The following is a 19,645-nucleotide window of genomic DNA, read 5'->3' on the forward strand; positions in this document are numbered from 1 at the left end:
AACACAGTCAAGGGAGGCATGTTTAATAAAATGGATGGTGCTGGTAACAACTATCAGCTCTGCTGTAAAAAGATTACATTTTTTAAGTAATAAGTAGTGCTCCTGACAGGCAGGAGACATGAGTACACCATCCTGTTCAGGGTTTTGGAGTTATCAGTGTAAAAGATGGTGACAATCATCAAACTCCTGAAGAACTGGAAAGACAGACACCAAAAAGCCAAGAGGGTGAAAGATTTTGGGAAACAAATTGACTGGTCCTGATATGTGGCCTGTATGCCAATGAAGGCATGATGTGTGAGAAAACACAAGGAGTACATTCTAAATAGGAGATACTGAAGCCTAGGCAGATAGCTGCAAGGCACATTCCAAATGTTAATCCCACTGAAAGTTGGATGTCAGGGGCCTTGCCCAGCATACGCAAAAATAATAGGGTTTGTTGCAAGATAGTGAAATTTTTGAATGGCAGTTACATAGGAGAAAAAGAATTCATAGCATTTCAATTGAAGAGAGAAGATCCCCCACATCAGCAAGACGACTGTCTATGGGATTAGCACAGAGCAACAACCAGCAGCTAAGTCAGCTTCTTGCAAAAGAGAACTCCCAAAAATCTGGACTGTGCAACAACATCTAAGCACAGAGTACCTCTGTAGACATCTGGATCAGGATGGACTGCAGCACAGCAAGAGAAATGCAGGAGCCACGTTTTTGCAGCTGATAACTGCGAACCATAAAAAAGGTTCCAATTAGAGGCTCATCAGATGGTGGGTTTGAGATCAGTTGAGGCTACAGAATGGGAGCTGTACCAAATGCACAGTTGACATATAGTGAGGAAGAGAGGGGGGGGGGGGGGTGGGGGGGGGGGGTGGACTAGTCACCTGATAAGACATCAGCAGCCCATTATGGCACTGAGGGAGACACTAACACTGAGCACAGGGCCCTATGGGATATTGTTCTCTTTGAGCCATGGGGAGCTGAGTTTAGGACTACCTGTAATCCAGAACAAGCAGTGTGATAAAAACTGACAAAAATCAGTAAGTAGTCTAGTCCCAGTCACAGGGGTTAATTAAAATATCTTGTCACAAGGTGGTGTCATGCCTTGTGCAAGTCAAAAGAATTGTAATGAGTTTTTGGCATTTGGTGAAAGCCTGTCCGGCTGACATGTCCAACCTGTATGTATGTATGGTTGTGGACTGTCCCTCCCAAAAAACCATGCTGATATGGGGACAAAAGCCCCCAAAGATTCAACAACACAGCATAATCAGTTGGCAAACAACCTTTCAAGCAGTTTGTAGAGCACATAGGAGAGGCTAAGTGGCCTGTAACTTGTCAATGAATTGTTTTTTTTTTTGTGTGGCTCAATGATAGGGGTCGTGATACCATTGCAAAAGGAAGGCACCATCATGCTAAATACAATTTAAAACCCTGAGGATACACACCTATTAGGTAAAATTCACATGACTGGTCACCTGACAATTTAATCAGAGCCTGGGGCAATAACATGAGACTAAGCAAGAGCCTGAAACAGTTCTGTCACAGAAAGGTTTGTTACATAATTCATCTTGGTTAGGAGTGATGAGGATGTCTTCCGTTTGTCACTCACTCAACTAGAAAGTAACTGGATAGGAAGAGGATGTAAACACCACGATAAAAGAAAAGCAGGCAGCCTTTGGACCCATAGCTCACAGCTTCTTGAGGCACGGACTTGTGTTGGACCTCTGGTTTTCCAGGGAAGGAAGTGGATCCTTAAGATGGTGCTGTAGGAATCACAAGTGACAGGGCAGTGGAAGATCTTGTTTATCTAAACTGAGGTGGAAGAGGGTGGAGATTTGGAGGAGTGGCTATGACTTTTGCACAATTGGTCATGTGAACAGGATGTACATGTTTATACCTTTTTAGAACCTCCCCGATTCGAATTCTTGTTATCTTCTTTTCTTTGCAAATTCTTGTGTCTTCTTTTCTTTCTTAATGACTGAGAAAACTAATAATGAGCATGGAGGATGGTCTTACAGTTGATACACAAGGACAGTAGTTTGAAAGTGCTATTTTCATGGAGTGATTGCATTTTCCAAACTTTGAGTCTGCCGTGTGGCAGGATGACTATTACCAAAGTGCAAGCACTGGATATACTTCATTGTTGGGGATACGAAATTTCTTATCGCACCTGCATATTACCACGACTTTCTCTGGAAGGAAACTGCCTCCCAAATCTATAATGGAAGCACCTTAATCTGGTTAATTATCTGTATTACACGTGGTTCAAAATGTACCACTCACCGTTCAAGACTAGCCCATAGGTCCTTGTCTGTCTGGAGTGTAAGATCTCCATCCAAGATGACTGAACCATTTTCCAATTTTAAGTGAGGGGGCGACAGCAACAGTCACTGTATAGCATATATGTCACATCCCTGCCTACAAGTTATATATTGCTGTTACGTTTTAAATGGTCACTAAGTGTAAGAACAATGGGTCAAGTAGAAGCCGCATCAAGCTGTAACTAACAGACCAGCGGGTTTCCACCTACAAGGCTTTGAGCCAAGAAGCATATATTTCATTATTTAGATTCACTGTTTGAATGTTAATATACATCTCCAATCATGCTGCTGACATTACCTGTACTGTTAACTTGTAAATTTCAATATTGCTCAATTCATATACAAAAACTAGTTGCAAATTTCAGTTGCTATTGTTAATCATTGGTGGGCAAGATGAACCCGTCCCAAGCTCGCTCTGAGCGGCCAAGTGCCAACCTGTTGAGATAGCTCATTGCGAGTTAATGAGCTGTTTCCGAAGAGACATCACATGAATCCAGGTACGAAGTGCGATTTCATGTGGAAACAGGAACAATATGTTGGCAATTGTCTCAGATAAGCATTTCTCGGGTTCATGTTACTGTGTAAAGGAGTCTTTTGATGTAAGTATAACAGTGTAAAGGAGTTTCTTCGACGCTAGTATACAAAATTCTTAAGAGATGCTCCTGCCGACTAATGTAGCTCAAAACATTATATCACTGTATATAAGCATAATTTTATACAGTATATTTATTTTAACTATGATATGTTTAATTTTATTTGCTTGGTGTAAACTCAATTTCTTTTAAAATTGCCTCATAATTTTATGTATCTATAATTTTATGTAAATAAATACCTTTAACACACCCATGTATATCCTGACGTACCCAATATCGCTACCAAAAATTATCCAAGGACCGAAAACAAAATTAAGTGTGCTATATTATGCCGATATTAAGATCGTGTGACAGTATGACACGGATAGGGAAAACCTACCAGTTAAAACCAATACCTCAGCAGCCAGTGAAGCTAGTATAGATTGTATTTGCATTCAAGAACATTGGTGCATGAGTTATGAATTAGAAAATATTTGCATTTCCCTATACAAATTAGTAAGTCATTATTGTAGGAAGGAAACAAGACATGGTAGGAACTGAATAACCATCATTTGTCAGCTTTTATTTGGTTTCTGTTTTAAGTATTTATTTTTATTAATAATGAAGAACAAAACTGAAATATCAATTAGAAATAGCTGTAGTACTAATTTTTTTCCATTTGTAAATAAACCTTTTTACAATGCGGTAATTTTTATTCATAAAATTTGCATTAATTTTAAATATTATATTATAGAAAATGACAAAACAAACAATGCTAATTAACAACAATGTCGACAAACGAGCAACTAACACATGGCCATAGGATTGCCGAGACAATCTCCTGTTGCCGTGTATCGTGGTTCTCACAAATATTACAACTGGTATGTCACCTAGCTGTTCACACATTTGAAGAGTGAACCGTGCAGCAGAGGTGGCTTTAATCAGAAGCCATCCAGTGTACATTTTCTGCACTGACTCGTACCATACATCGCGTAAATCTTTTCTCTCCCTATCATCTGGCTAGTCCCTCTTTCCACAGGGTTGCAAGAGCTGAGAGAGAAGGGGCATTGGAACTGTCGGCATTGAACTATCTAGACCTATCTAATTAGACTGCTAGATCAGAACGGCCGCTTTTTAGTGTCGTATGCTCTATGTGCGAAACATCTGCCCTGATGCCAGCCACTCCAATCAAGGGCTCCCCCACTGGATCCACTCTTCATAGTGTAGGTAATCTGGCAGAACTGTCACTTGGGTATCCCGATGCCCTAAGAAGATGGGCTTAGGTGTCCTTGGCATGCGTGAGGAGCCAGTAGCACAGCCATGGGCAATCTGATCCCCTATTTGCCAGGGGGCTCTGGTGAAGGAATACATAACGGCCCTATCGCGTAAGATAGACTACCGTGTTGGCTTTTAAACGTCTATTCCACAGGTACTTGCACAAATATATAACACTGAATGCAATAGGTGCTGCGTAAGGTGGTGTTCTCCATATTTTTGAGAACAAACATCGAATCCACAAGGGTTGATGTAAAGTAAAGGAATAACTATCTCAAGAAAGGAAAGCCAAACCTAGGGAAGAGAGGGGTGAACATCGAAGGCTGTCATGAGAAAGTAAGGACAGTCAAATTAAAGGTTACAGAACAAAATAGGAAGCAATAGGTTGCAGTCCCGTGCTCACCAAGCACGTACTCACGAAAGAGTCTTGAGCCCCCTAGAGAGGCTTTATGTTGTTGTGGTCTTCAGTCCTGTGACTAGTTTGATGCAGCTCTCCATGCTAATCTATCCAGTACAAGCTCCATCTCCCATTACCTACTGCAACCTACATCCTTCTTAATCTGCTTAGTGTATTCATCTCTTGGTATCCCTCTACGATTTTTACCCTCCACGCTGCCCTCCAATGCTACATTTGTGATCCCTTGATGCCTCAGGACATGTCCTACCAATCGATCCCTTCTTCTAGTCAAGTTATGCCACAAACTTCTCTTCTCCCCAATCTTATTCAATACCTCCTCATTAATTACATGATCTACCACCTAATCTTCAACATTCTTTTGTAGCACCACATTTCGAAAGCTTCTATTCTCTTCTTGTCCAAACTATTTATTGTCCATGTTTCACTTCCACGCATGGCTACACTCCATACAAATACTTTCAGAAATGACTTCCTGACACTTAAATCTATACTCTATGTTAACAAATTTCTCTTCTTCAGAAACGATTTCCTTGCCATTGCCAGTCTACATTTTATATCCTCTCTACTCCGACCATCATCAGTTATTTTGCTCCCCAAATAGCAAAACTCCATTACTACTTTAAGTGTCTCATTTCCTAATCTAATTCCCTCAGCATCGCCCAACTTAATTTGAATACATTCCATTATCCTCGTTTGCTTTTGTTGTTGTTCATCTTATACGCTCCTTTGAAGACACTGTCCATTCCGTTCAACTGCTCTTCCAAGTCCTTTGCTGTCTCTGACAGAATTACAATGTCATCGGCGAACCTCAAAGTTTTTATTTCTTCTCCCTGGATTTTAATACCTACTCCGAATTTTCCTTTTGATTTCTTCACTGCTTGCTCAATGTACAGATTGAATAACATCGGGGAGAGGCTACAACCCTGTCTCACTCCCTTCTCAACCACTGTTTCCCTTTCATGCCCCTCGACTCTTATGACTGCCATCTGGTTTTTCTACAAATTGTAACTAGCCTTTCGCTCCCTGTATTTTACCCCTGCCACCTTCAGAATTTGAAAGAGAATATTCCAGTTAACATTGTCAAAAGCTTTCTCTAAGTCTAAAAATGCTAGAAACATAGGTTTGTCTTTCTTTAATCTTTCTTGTAAGATAAGGTATAGAGTCAGTATTGCCTCACATGTTCCAGTATTTCTACGGAATCCAAACTGATCTTCCCTGAGGTCGGCTTCTACCAGTTTTTCCATTCGTCTGTAAATAATTCGCATTAGTATTTTGCAGCGGTGGCGTATTAAACTGATAGTTCGGTAATTTTCACATCTGCCAACAACTGCTTTCTTTGGGATTGGAATTATTACATTCTTCTTTAAGTCTGAGGGTATTTCGCCTGTCTCTTACATCTTGCTCACCAGATGGTAGAGTTTTGTCACGACAGGCTCTCCCAAAGCAGTCAGTATTTCTAATGGGATGCTGTCTACTCCTGGGGGACTTGTCTCGACTCAGATCTTTCAGTTCTCTGTCAAACTCATCACACAGTATTGTATCTCCCATTTCGTCTTCATCTATATCTTCTTCCATTTCCATAATATTGTCCTCAAGTACGTCGCCCTTGTATAGACCCTCAATATACTCCTTCCACTTTTCTGCTTTCCCACTTTGCTTAGAACTGGGATTCCATCTGAGCTCTTGATATTCATACAAGTGGCTCTCTTTTTTTCCTATCTAATCTAACACCCCAAGTGAGATAAGCCTCTACATCCTTACATTTGTCCTCTATCCATGCCTGCTTAGCCATTTTGCACTTCCTGTCGATCTCATTTTTGAGACGTTTGTATTCCTTTTTGCCTGCTTCATTTACTTCATTTTTTTATTTTCTCCTTTCATTGATTAAATTCAATATTTCTTCTGGTTACCAAAGGGTTTCTACTAGCCCTCGTCTTTTTACCTACTTGATCCATTCGTCTTCTACTGTATTTCTTCCCCCCATTCCTTTCAATTGTTCCCTTATGCTCTCCCTGAAACTCCGTATAACCTCTCGTTCTTTCAGTTTATCCAGGTCCCATCTCCTTAAATTTCCACCTTTTTGCAGTTTCTTCAGTTTTAATCTACAGTTCATAACCAATAGATAGTGGTCAGAGCCCACATCTGCCTCAGGAAATGTTTACAATTTAAAACCTGGTTCCTAAATCTCTATCTTACTATTATATAACCTATCTGATACCTTTTAGTATCTCCAGGATTCTTCCATGTATACAACCTTCTGTTATGATTCTTGAACCAAGTGTTAGCTACGATTAAGTTATGCTCTGTGCAAAATTCTACCAGACGGCTTCCTCTTTCGTTTCTTAGCCCCAATCCATACTGAACTACTATGTTTCCTTCTCTCCCTTTTCCTACTGTCGAATTCCAGTAACCCATGACTTAAATTTTCATCTCTCTTCACTACCTGAATAATTTATCTTATCATACATTTCTTCAATTTCTTAATCTGCAGAGCTAGTTGGCATATAAACTTGTACTACTGTAGTAGGCATGGGCTTCGTGTCTATCATGGCTACTATAATACGTTCACTATGCTGTTTGTAGTAGCTTACCCGCACTCCTATTTATTATTAAACCACCTCCTGCAATACCCCTATTTGGTTTTGTATTTATAGCCCTGTATTCACCTGACCAGAAGTCTTGTTCCTCCTGCCACCAAACTTCACTAATGCCCACTATATCTAACTTTAACCTATCTATTTCCCTTTTTAAATTTTCTAACCTACCTGCCCGGTTAAGGGATCTGGCATTTCATGCTCCGATCTGTTGAGTGCTTTTTCTTTCTCCTGATAACGACGTCCTGTTGAGCAGTCCCCACCCAGAGATCCGAATGGGGGACTATTTTACCTCCGGAGTATTTTACCTAAGAGGATGCTATCATTTAACCATACAGTAAAGGTTTTATATACTGACAAAAATATCTCAACACTAAAAAACAATAGATAGCAATCAAATTCCTGGCATACATTGTTATAGGTAACATGTAACACTGCAAGATCTAAGGTTATGTAAATGCAATTTAAGCCACTTCAAATGGGAAATGCTGATACATTAATAACCAGTGTAACTTCTAGAATGTTGAATGCAAGCATGCAAACGGGCATGCATTATGTTGTACAGGTGCCAGATGTCAGTTTGTGGGATGCAGTCCCATGTCTGTTCCACATGGCTGGTCAATATAGCGACAGTTAATGCTGTTGTGGTTGACCGAGTTGCTGTCAGATTATGTCCATGTGCGCTCAACTGTAGACAGATCTGGTGCTTAAGCAAACCAATCCGACATCTCAACACACTGTCTAGCATGTTGGGTTACAACAGCAGGATGTGGACGAGCGTTATCCTGTTTGAAGGCACCTCTTGAATGCTGTTCACTAATGGCAGCACAACAGTCGAATCAGCAGATTGACACAAATTTTGTAGTCAGGGTGCATGGGGTAACCACGAGAGTGCGCCTGCTACGAAATTGCACCCCAGACCGTAGTTACAGGTGTAGGTCCAGTGTATGTAGCACGGAGACAGGTTGGTTGATAGCTGTGTGTTGGCTAGGAGGCCAGTTGAGGCTATCACTGGCACCGACACAGAACCAGTTTTCACCAGAAGGCACAACACACGTCCACCGTTCCCTTCAAAGAGCTCTGACTTGGCATCACTTAAGTCGCAAATCTCCACATGTTTATCTTTTCATAGATGGTTCTTTGCAGTATAGAATGTCAAATCTGACACCTTTCACACTTCTAATTTTCAAACAAAATTATTGGCCCAATAAAATAAGTCTGGAAATTAGACGGCTGAAAAGTGTCTGATTTGACATTCTAAGTCGCAAATAGTGGTGGTTTCAGGTCAACAGAATGCACGCTACAGGACGTCTGGTTTACAGCTATCCTCAAAGTAACCTATTTGTAACATCTTTTATGTAACTGATGTCAACTGTTCTTCAAATTTGTGATGTAGATTCAGTACGATGCATCAGAGACATAAGCCGAAACGATGGTCGTCCCTCTCTGCATTTCTAAGGGGCCGTCAGGAGCCAGATTTTCTTGCGACCGTACATTCTCGTGAACCCTGCTGCCAGCCAACGTGTAAAATGTTTCTGTAATATCGCAGAAGGAACATCCGGTTCTCATAGCCCTATCATACGACCTCGTTCAAACCCTGTGTGGTGGTGGTATTAATGGCATCTCTGTCTCCTCGGAGGCTTTCTTGACATCAACTCATCATATCTGGTCTCCAAGAAAACTAAAGCCCATGACGCTTAAAAGCGTGTGTTCAAAGCAAATCTATTTGTATATTTATAGAGGCGTTATTAGCGCCACTTTTGCGACTGGTGTGAAATGAGAGTAGAAAAAATCGCTTACATGTAGAAACAAGCCTATCAACTTTTGTTTATATGGCACAACTCCTCCTTGGTGAGATTTTTCCGTCGGTGTATTTGGATCTCTCATCTGTCACCAGTGATACCCACTAAGCTAGTACTACACTAGGCAAAATTAATAACGATACTTTTAAGACAAGGTTTGAAGCCTGCAACGAATTTCAATAAGCACTTTTTAACGTTACCAGAATGTGATGGCTGACAGCGCGCTTGCAGAACTTCTTGGATGAGGCAAGATAGCAGCATCGTCCTTCTCATTCATTGTCACACTCTGTAAGTTAAATATTCTCACGTTAGAAACATATCGAAATCTAGAATACAAAATCCTAAAATATAAAGTATTTCAGCTTTCAAAATACAGATGTGTTATATGCTTTAAGTATTAACCCTGTTATATGAAAGCCACAATTGCACCATCCCATTCCAATCGCAAATGATGTGCGAAGAGTGTGATCAGTAAACTTCAATTTCTCTACTTTTACTGTCACTGACCATTCTGTAAGATGTAAGTGAAAGGCACGTGTTTATTGTTACGAGGTAAACACGTACCAACTTAAACCTCTACGATGTGACATACGTAGCGTACAACGCAAGAGTTTAACAACGGACCTTCAGATACGGACGTGGACCTCCATGACACCCTCGCACTGACGAATTCGTGACGAAACATACAAAATCTCAAGAATTTATTTCCGTTAATAATGCTACCTGGCATGGTTCACAAGATTACCAGCAACATTTATGAACTGGTTTAACAATTATTTTATGCGTGAAGCGTTCAAAGAATAAGAAAGTAAAACGAACTTGACAGAAAATCCAAGTTAGTTCTGGTTCCATGTTAAATCAGTAAATCATTTGTCGTGACAGACTGGCCACAGCTATGATGTAACAGAGGACACACAAAAGGTCGAAATACTCAAAGGTGTTTTTTTCCAAAACTGTTTCACAAAGGAAGATTGCGTTGTTCCTCCTAAATCTACGTACCAACGGCAAAATTACATATCGAAATAAGTGACCAAGGGATAGAAAAGCAACTTAAGTCTTTCAACAGAGGCATGGCCACTGGACCAGACGGGATACCTATTCGATTCTACACAGAATATGCGAATTAACTTGTCCCTCCTCTAGCAGCTGTGAACCGTAAGTCTATAGAGGCGCGAACCGCTTCTAGTGTTAAAGAAAAAGTTATTCTTATTTTCGAAAAAGGTCGTCGAACAGACGCACAGAAGTATAGGTCTTGACGTCGGTCTGCTGCCGAACTCCCGAACGTATTTTCTCCTTATATATTATACAGACCGATAATCATCTCTGTACGAACGAGCATGTGTTCCGAAAACGACTGTGTGAAAGCCACCTCGCTCTTTTCGTCTGGAAGACCCAGAAGGTAGTAGATACAGATGGGCAGGTGGAAGCGGTGTTAGTTGACTTCCGGAAGGCACTCGATATAGCTCCGGACTGCCGCTAAACTATCATCGTACGAGCTTATGAAGTATTATACCAACCGAGCGATTGGATTTCGGGCGTACCTCAGAAGGAGTGTTATAGGAGTATTACTTTTCACAATATACAGTATATACATGACCCAGTACGTAAGGTCGGATGTTCCAAGAAGCTTTTTCACACATGCTGTTGTATATACAGAAGTCGCGATGACAAAACTGTAGCATGATGCATGGTGCAAAGTGTGGCAGATGACCCTCAAAATAAATGTAACATATTGCAAATGGACCTTTTACTGTATGATTACAATATTGCCAAACAATTACTGGAAGCATTTAATGCCGTAAAGAGTCGGAGTACGCCTACGAAGCGATGTGAAGCTTAACGGTCAGAAAATTAATCGCGAATAAGGCAGACACCATGCAGATTCATTTGATGTTCAACAAAGGAAGTAACTTACAAAACACTCGTTCGACCAATACTTTAATACTGCTCGTCAGCGTGGGATCAGCACCAGATAGGACGCATAGCGGAAACAGAAGATACAAAGAAGAATTGCACGTTTCTTTACAGGTACATTTAGTACGCGCGAAGGGGTCACGGAGATGCTCAGCCAACTCCAATGGTAGGAGAGGCGTTCTGCATCACGGTGCGGCCTACTGTTCAAGTTCCGAGGCCGTCCGTTACTAGCGTATCAACTCAACGTATTCCTACCTGCTACGTCGTCCCTATAAAAACTACCTTCATGGGAAAATTGGAGAGAGTCGCGAACCATATGCTACTGAAACGTAAGGGTGAAGTGACACTTTTATACGAAGAACCCTCCGCCACACACCGGAAGGTGGCTTGCGAAATATAGACGTAAATACAATCAACCTTAAAGCTGGTTTGACTCTAGCAACATTGATGTCCCATTCTCCAATTTTTACTGACGTCGATGCAAGAGACTGATCGCTTAAAGAGCGTGGATTTCCTTTCGCCATGATGAGGCAATGCGTACTTGTCTGTATATGAAACGACTTTTCACTTCCTTCACAGCCGATACTTTTAAAATTTTCATCATTAACAGATTTTGACTACTTTTTCGACCAAGACCATAAAAATGTCTAGATCCTGAAACTATCGCCACAGTTGACTGATTAGAGGCAATATCATAGCAAGGAAGTTCTAATGTTTAGTGTCCCACCCCAGGTCAGAATGATTCGGGATGTACACGAAAGTGAATGGCAACTTGCCTTAAACGCGGTAAAATTTTAAAATAACAGTCATCGGATGGAAACGTTAACTCTTGACTGCAGTATTAACGATCCACCGACGCACTCTTAACAGACCGAAAGAGACTACTTGAAACGTTGTGAATCGATGTTAAGTTTCGACTACGCGAGGGCAAATGAACGACTTGGGAGAACTTTAGAAGATTGTTGGGGTTACAAACGATGTCTTAACCCATTCTCTAGTACAGTTGTTCCAAACCTGGGATAATTACCCCCGAGGTGTTAAATTTTCTGAGGGGTAAAAACTCAACGATTCGATTGCGTTTCAGTCACGAAACTAAATTATTTTCAGAATATAATTAGTTTTATCTCAATTTTGTATGACTAACAGTGATTCTATAACTTAGGAATAATTGCTTTTCCTCAATTAGTAGCCTTAATGCAGTAGAAGCTAAGGTTCCTCACACAGTCCACCCAAAACATATTGTGCTTTGTCCCATACGCAGCAGATGATAAAAGTGAGACGTACCAGATGCTAAATATCTCAAGAAAATGTCTTCTTGTAACTGTAGATAGCATCTGCAGTAGTGCAAGACACAGCAATTAACTACTTAAGGGTTACTATAGTGCTGTACACAGATTATAAAAATTATTACTACACAATTTAAAAAAGTGTGCTGTAACAAATCTTTCACTCTTCAGTTTAGATAGTTGCTAAAGTTTGTGATAGTGTGTGAAAAGGGGGGGGGGGGGGGGCTAACCATGGCACGGTACCAGCTAATGTCCAAGAGCACTCAAAGGTAATGGTCTAAGATAGGTAAGGAACAACTGCTCTAGTACGTCTGTAGTGTTCACTTATCTTATCTGGAAGCAGCACCTTCACAGAACTTCCGAATTCTAAGCAATGAATTGTAACTACCTAGCTGGTGCAGTCAGTAAGATTATGACAGGGATGCTTGGTTATCAAGACCGTATTAGTACATCCTTATCGCGAGACACTGGATGAGTGCAGAAATAGTACCACAAACTGTAAGATGAATATATTGCCTCAAACTTGCTCACGTCAGGGAGGGAAGTATCAAGATGCTTACCAAGGCCTATACAGCAATTTTTCCAACGCCCCCTCCGCGAATGGCTCTGTAATGTTAGAAAAACGTAGAAACTGCGAAGTATTTACACTAATACACGTGTACGATGGCATATGACGGATTATTTACTCTTACTGCAATGCATTTGAAGTGATGTGCAGGTCAAGTGGCTAAAATATCTCATGGTCGGCAACGCAACCTGGAGCACCACGGAATACAGTAAGGCCCCGATAGCATGCTCAAGAAATTTTTAATTCTTAATTTTAATTGTAGCCTCCAATTTTGTATATATAAAACTGACAAAACACAGAAAGAAGGGAAAATTTTGTTCTATGAAAAACTGAACAACAATGCGAAATATCTGAAGAGGAACGACAAAGATAACAAATCACACATTATGAAACGGAGGAAATGTGTTACCGTATCTTTAAATGAGACGAGGGTATCTTATGTAGTTAGTATTTATTATTTTGGGCAGAGTCTCGGCACAAGCAATTTTACTGCAATATTTCTCCGACCAAATGCCAATGCTATAACAAATGTATTTTCGAAACTTAGCACTTATCTCTAATTATGAATTCGACTGGCAGCGACGATGTATTTCCATTTAAATAAAGAATTTTGTAGTAGAAAATAGTTTTATAACATTTTCCTGTATATTTTTTACAAGTTCTGAACAATTGTTGGAACAGGTTACACAAGTGGCGTCATTTCGAACTGTATCCAAGTTGCACCGGGTCTACAGAATTTATAGAGAAAATTTTCCATTTTTGCATGAAATGAATGATTTTTCTACTTACCGCAATATCTCGACTGGTTCATTAAACTTCCGTTAGTCTTTAAGCATCTTACACCTTGATACCACGTTAATCGTTTTCTACAATTGACAAATGAGGTCTGCATGATCTCTGCGTCGTGAGCATGTTATAGTGGTTCAAGAAAACATGCATGATAAGCGTGTCTCACCGCAGAGATCTGCGGTGAATGCTCTCCTGTGAAACAACTGTATTAAAAAATACTTATGGCTTACGATTAGTAAATATCACAGGTACTTTTTAACATACGAATTTCAATGATGATAGTGGGCTGCGATATTATACAAGAAAGCTCACTTTTGCAGCAACCGATTGTGTCTGCTTCAGTACAATGGGAGACCGGAAATTCAGAGTATTTGTTGGAATAAAGAACGAAATCCTTTCAAATTGCGCTGAGAAACCCTTGTGCTTAAAAATATACTCACGTTTCCTAACCCGCTGGAAAGTAATGAAAAACCAGCTAACAGGAGGAGTGGTAATTGTTTTCAAATTGCTACGGGAACTGATTTGAACCGTAACGAAAGCCCCTTGGAGAGACACTGGTAGATGATTGGAGGGGAGGGGGCACAGAAAGCTTAGCATAGGTTATAGGTTACATTTTTTTGTTGGGAAGAGCAAGCCGCCTTGATTAAGGCAATATCAAGCAAATGCACATTATGATGACTATCAGTATAACCATAAAATCTTTCAAACGGTTCTTTGGCTTTCGAAGCACATTTCGAACGGTTTCATCATCAAAATACAAACTTCTCCAAAATGTACCCATATACAAAATTTCAAAAATCATTTCGTCACTTGACAATACTTACAAGCACTGTAATTCTTTAAGAAGGTTTCCGATAGAAAGAAATCAAGTGCGAATAGGATTTGCACACAAACGATTCCGCACACAGTTAACCCTGGGAATCGAGAATTTCTATGATTTTGCATGTTATCGATACTGCAAAGATATCAAAATGTGTAACAAATGGCGGTATCTTTTGATTACACTGACTTATAAGCTTAAAAAATCTTTTGTCTTTCGGAGATGTAAAAAGTTTGTGAGGCAGATTTCAACTAGATACCTCTACCCATTCCTGAGAAAAACTATGCAATATAAAACGCGTCAACGAGGAAAGTTTTTAATTGAAGTAAAGTAAGTGAACAAGTTTTTATTTAGGAAACAATTCCCTCAAGCGTGTCAAACGTATCTAGCATTCTGATTAAATAATACGACGAAGCAATATGAGAACTACAGGAGGTCACTGGCGGCTTAGCTGCAACAAATAGTCTACAGATTCCGGCGAAATGGCAGTACATATTTCTGTGAGATGTTCAAAACAAAGATTATGATGTGGAGCGCGCACTTTCCTCAATAACGCGAGGTAACAGCGGAGCCGTGATCCGCTTCTGAATACCATTCATTTTCACAATTTAAGATGTTGCACCATCCTAAAGAAAGAAACAAGCAACTAGGATGAAGGAACCTCAAGAAAACTAAATTTTATCTAGTATCGATTAGAGGACCCAGTTTTAGTACAACAGAGAATTTTTCTGTTTTACCCTTGCCTACTGTGGTAAGACTCATATTTGATATCACCACTAGACTTTGTAATGTCAAATTTACGATGCTCTATACTAACCAACTAACGACGCTTATGACGCTTTCTTGCAATCCTTTACTTTTAATCAGTGTCAATGATTTCCCTGAAACTACCGATACCTTTCCCTAATACTTACGTAAAATTTATCTAGTGTTTGCCCTTAAGATACTGATGACATGGTGGGCTAACTTTGAACCCAAAAAAATGCTTTCGTGTGACCAATATAAGAGGGTTATCCCTGCAGCAGTCAACAAAGCCTCCTAGTATTTAGGCGCAAATATTCAACTAGTCAAGCAGTTCATATACCTCGCATCTACACTTGAAAACAGTTCGTCCCTGGGAGCAATAAGAAGCGGAACTCTATCGAACACAAACACTGGAACAAGGGAAGTGACACCGGAACAAGTCGCTCCCTCCCATTCTCTCCTGACTTACGATTTCAGTAATTTTTGCTCATCCGCGTAACAAACTGGTATCATCCAGACAAGGGAATTCCCCGCGCTTATCCGACATCTGCATGCATACAGGCGTACGCACTTATCCGCTTTCCGGCACAAATTTCGAACTTTTACTGACGATGTCCAAGCAACTTTGTTATGACAGTATCATGAAAAGGAAAGCCGCTATTCGCAATATAGCGGACATGCTGGGTTATAATTAATAACATGCTGAAATTTATTTAAAAGACTAGCACATCTGTACCAACAGACTGAAGGTGAAGTTTCCGAAACAGATAGCTAGCTCTCTCTCTCTCTCTCTCTCTCTCTCTCTCTCTCTCTGTCTGTCTGTCTGTCTGTCTGTCTGTCTCCCTCCCCTCCACGGCCTGCATCTTTTAGGTTCCGTTATGCTTCAGTATACGCCGTGTTGACCAAACAACACGTCACTGAGGAGGGTCTTAAGCTATACGAGGTGCGGTTAGAGAATAACGGATTTTTTAATTTATCGGGATTTATACATCCGACTACCAATTTTTATCATCTTGTTACTACACTTGTTTCTGACGTATGTATGCATAGCCGGAAATGCCAAACGTTTTCGAGTGCTCGGCAAATTTTAACTTACGATAAAGATGGATCAAAGAATTTACATTACATTTTGCTTGAAAAAATTGGGTAACGTGCAGCACAACGTTCGAAATGTTGACTGGAGTGGTATAAAAGTTTCGAAGAGCGTAGAGAACACGTTGTGGACGATGACCGCTCCAGAACATCAATTACTGACTACAATGTGGAAGAAGTAAAGAAAATATATCAGGAAAATCGACGAATCACCGTCATAGAGTTTGCCGACTATGTCGGCATATACTTTGACTTATATCAAGCAACTTTTTCAAATGTTTTCGGAATGAAACATGCAGCAGCAATGTTTGTTCCGCAGTTGTTTAATCTCGACCGGAAACGAAGTCGCATAGATATCGCCCAGGAATTGCAGAAAGAAGTCCACAACGATCCAGAACTTCTATAGAAGGTTTAAAAAGTTGACGAAACTTGAGTGAACATTTATGACGTCAATACCACGACTCAACTGTCAATGGAAAGTGAAGAGCCGATACAGAAACCGAAACATTCGACAAGTTCGATGACGTGTGAAGGTCCTCCTGTTTCCTTCGATTATAATGAGATAGTGCATCATTAGTTCCTGCCGCACGGTCGCACAGGCAGTTATAGAATACTGTCTGGAAGTCATGCGATGTTCGTGTGAAGCAATCCGAAGAAAAACGACGAATTCTTACACAACCCACTCGTGGAATCTACATAATGATAATGTTCCCACTCACATCTCAATACTTGTTCATGATTTTCTGGCAAAAAACAAAACCCTTTTATTGCCTGAGTCACCGTATTCGCCTGGCATGGCCCCCGACATTTCTGTTCCCCTGGCTGAAGAGAACAATGAAAACACCTCGATTTGCCGCTACTGATGACATCAAAACTGAATCGTTGATGGAGTTTAAGATCGTAACAAAAAGTGAATTCCAGAAGTGCTTCCAAGATTTGATTGATTTATTTGGGGAAGAGACCAAATAGCGAGGTCATCGGTGCCATCGGATTAGGAAGGATGGGGAAGGAAAGCGGCCGTGCCCCTTTGGAAGAAATCATCCCGGCATTTGCCTGAAGCGATTTAGGGGAATCACGGAAAACCTACGGTTTATCAGGATGGCCGGACGCAGGCCCAAGATTGGAAAAATCGCTGGCAGATTGTATCTGAGGGCAATTTCTTCGTCACTTCACACCTCGCAGATGCGTTCCAAACACGCTGAGATCATACCTATGAAACTTAAACAGTTATCAAAGATTTGATGAACCACGTTTATATGGTCTGCAGCTGCTTCAGAGCTGCTGCTGTCAGGGTTTTCCTTTGCCAGAACGCTTTAAGAATCCTGGTACTTTGATGGAATGTCATTGAGGGTTGGTAAAATTTTACGAAATGAGAAAATTTGTTTTACTTACATTAGTGGTTGCTTCAACGTCAAATCTTAAGTAGTAACAGAAATCAAAAATTATAAAAATAATTTGTATTGTCAAAATGTCGATAAAAACACATGTTACTAATAGTTTTTTGCGGAGCAGTCATTCACTTATCACGAAACGCTGGTGTTCCGCGGAACACAGTGTGGTAAGCAATGCTTTAGAGTGCAACATTTAAGTTTATGAAGCTGCAGAAATAACTTTACTCACGTTTTACTAATAATTATTATCACGATGTGACCCGCCGACATGCTGCTATTACCTAGTGCATTACAATTAAATGTAAATTATATTAATATGAAATGTGGTTATTGGTTTTGCGTGGGCCAGTGAGGTTATGTGCCGAAATTTAACCATTTTTGCTGTTCTGGGACACTGAGCACAGTAATAAACATCACTTAACAGTTAACACTTTCACATTCAGATGTTTACATTCCAAACGCTTAACTTCGAAGACAAACCTATTTCGAATAACATACTTTAAGTACTAAGATTTCTATTTTATATCTCATTTGTGTCATGGCGCACATATGAAACAACATGATTATTTTCTATTACTTGGCCATTTAATAATGTTATGAAATTTATCTTTTCCTGTCAAAATAAGAGTTCCATATTGGCGAAATTTTTGAAGATATTTACATTGGTCTTTTTTAAATTACCATTTACGAACGTGGTACTGAACACCGTTAGTGAAAGGAGACAAGCAGTAAAAAACAAACTGAGCAAGGGAGAAAAGAATTATCATCCGTTATGATTCCGTTCAAACTTAATGTAAGTAGATCTGCGTGTTTTGATAACAGTGTTTGAGCGTATCAAAATAAATGGTAAATGGCCGTATCTTTCAATTGCACTGACTCAGATGTTTAAATTCTTTTAAATCGCCAAGAGACCATAGACTTTAGCATGTGATAAATTTCACCTGCTCCTGAGAAAAAGGGGTCTTCACAAAGTGAACCTACAAATGTTCCTAAGTAAGAACCTTTATTATTTCATGAAATTGTAACACAGTCGCTGACCTCAATTCCATCCAACACATAGAACTTTTAAGTAAACCTGAAGTGTTTAATGTGGAAGATCCTCAGATATCCAGCAGTTTGTAAAATTTGAATACCTTCCTCCGGCAATCGGCAAGCTGAGCATCCGCTACCGCAAGACGTCTGATACGGTTTGGTCGTCTGGTAAGTAACGCACGACAACAGGGAGCCGCTGCGCGTAAGACTGGCGCTACTAAATCATGTAGATACGAACAGTACAATGCCCTATCACGCACCGCAGTTGGTAAACTAGTATCTACGTCCGGAACGGGCTCTGGCAGTAAATGTGTCACAGGCCGAGGAGTACTGGAAACAAGCCTCTTTGGGACGTACGCAACAAATGCGTTTAGAGGGCCCCACGCGCTGGCTGTTTATTGAGCAATAATATGGTGTCAACATGTCGCGCGAAAGTGCAAGGCCAAGAACGGCAAAGCATTATTGCTCAATATTTATGCCTGCGACACGTCAGAACTCTGTCTACATGGACAACATACGGACGTTCAAAGATATGAAACTCCTACATATCACGACTGACTTGCATGCCTTGCAGAAACTACAAGAAGAAATTATGCAGAACGGACGGAGAATGCCTGAAAGGTTCAAGTAAACCTTTCAGAGGACTAGGGGCTCATTCATAACAATAGATTCCTTAACTACAACAATTCCAAGATGAACAAGTGAACTGCGCAATCTGTCGTGTACATATACTTTTTTCTATATATTTCTCTTCTGCAACAACTGCTGCGAACGAAATGAAACAATTATTACTAATTACTAAGTTAAAGCTTACATGATCTTATGTCCATGGTGTGACAACTGTTTTAAGAAAATGAACACGCACGCCCACTGACCAGCCGACTTTATTTGGCAATCCTGAGAACTGCTGAAAGTAAATAATATTGCCTACTGTCATGACACCATGATCTTGAGTTTGCTCTGCTATTATTAACAACAGTGCGACTGGCGTTTCCTGAACAGTCTGGAATTTCGACTTACAGAGTACCGTATGGTG

The 19,645-nt window shown here is 40.3% G+C and overlaps 1 protein-coding gene across 3 annotated transcripts in view; it reads right to left on the reverse strand.

Moving 5' to 3' along the window:
• The window catches only part of LOC126335166 (probable multidrug resistance-associated protein lethal(2)03659), a 262,493-nt gene that overhangs the window by 105,231 nt on the left and 137,617 nt on the right, over positions 1-19,645 (reverse strand). For all 3 annotated transcript variants that reach the window (XM_049998144.1, XM_049998145.1, XM_049998143.1), the window contains exon 2: positions 9,174-9,259. In XM_049998144.1, the coding sequence (XP_049854101.1) occupies positions 9,174-9,250 (77 nt within the window). In that variant the 5' untranslated portion in view covers positions 9,251-9,259. The remainder of the gene's footprint in view (positions 1-9,173; positions 9,260-19,645) is intronic.

This window comes from Schistocerca gregaria, chromosome 2 (assembly GCF_023897955.1).
Source record: "Schistocerca gregaria isolate iqSchGreg1 chromosome 2, iqSchGreg1.2, whole genome shotgun sequence".
NCBI lineage: Eukaryota > Metazoa > Arthropoda > Insecta > Orthoptera > Acrididae > Schistocerca > Schistocerca gregaria.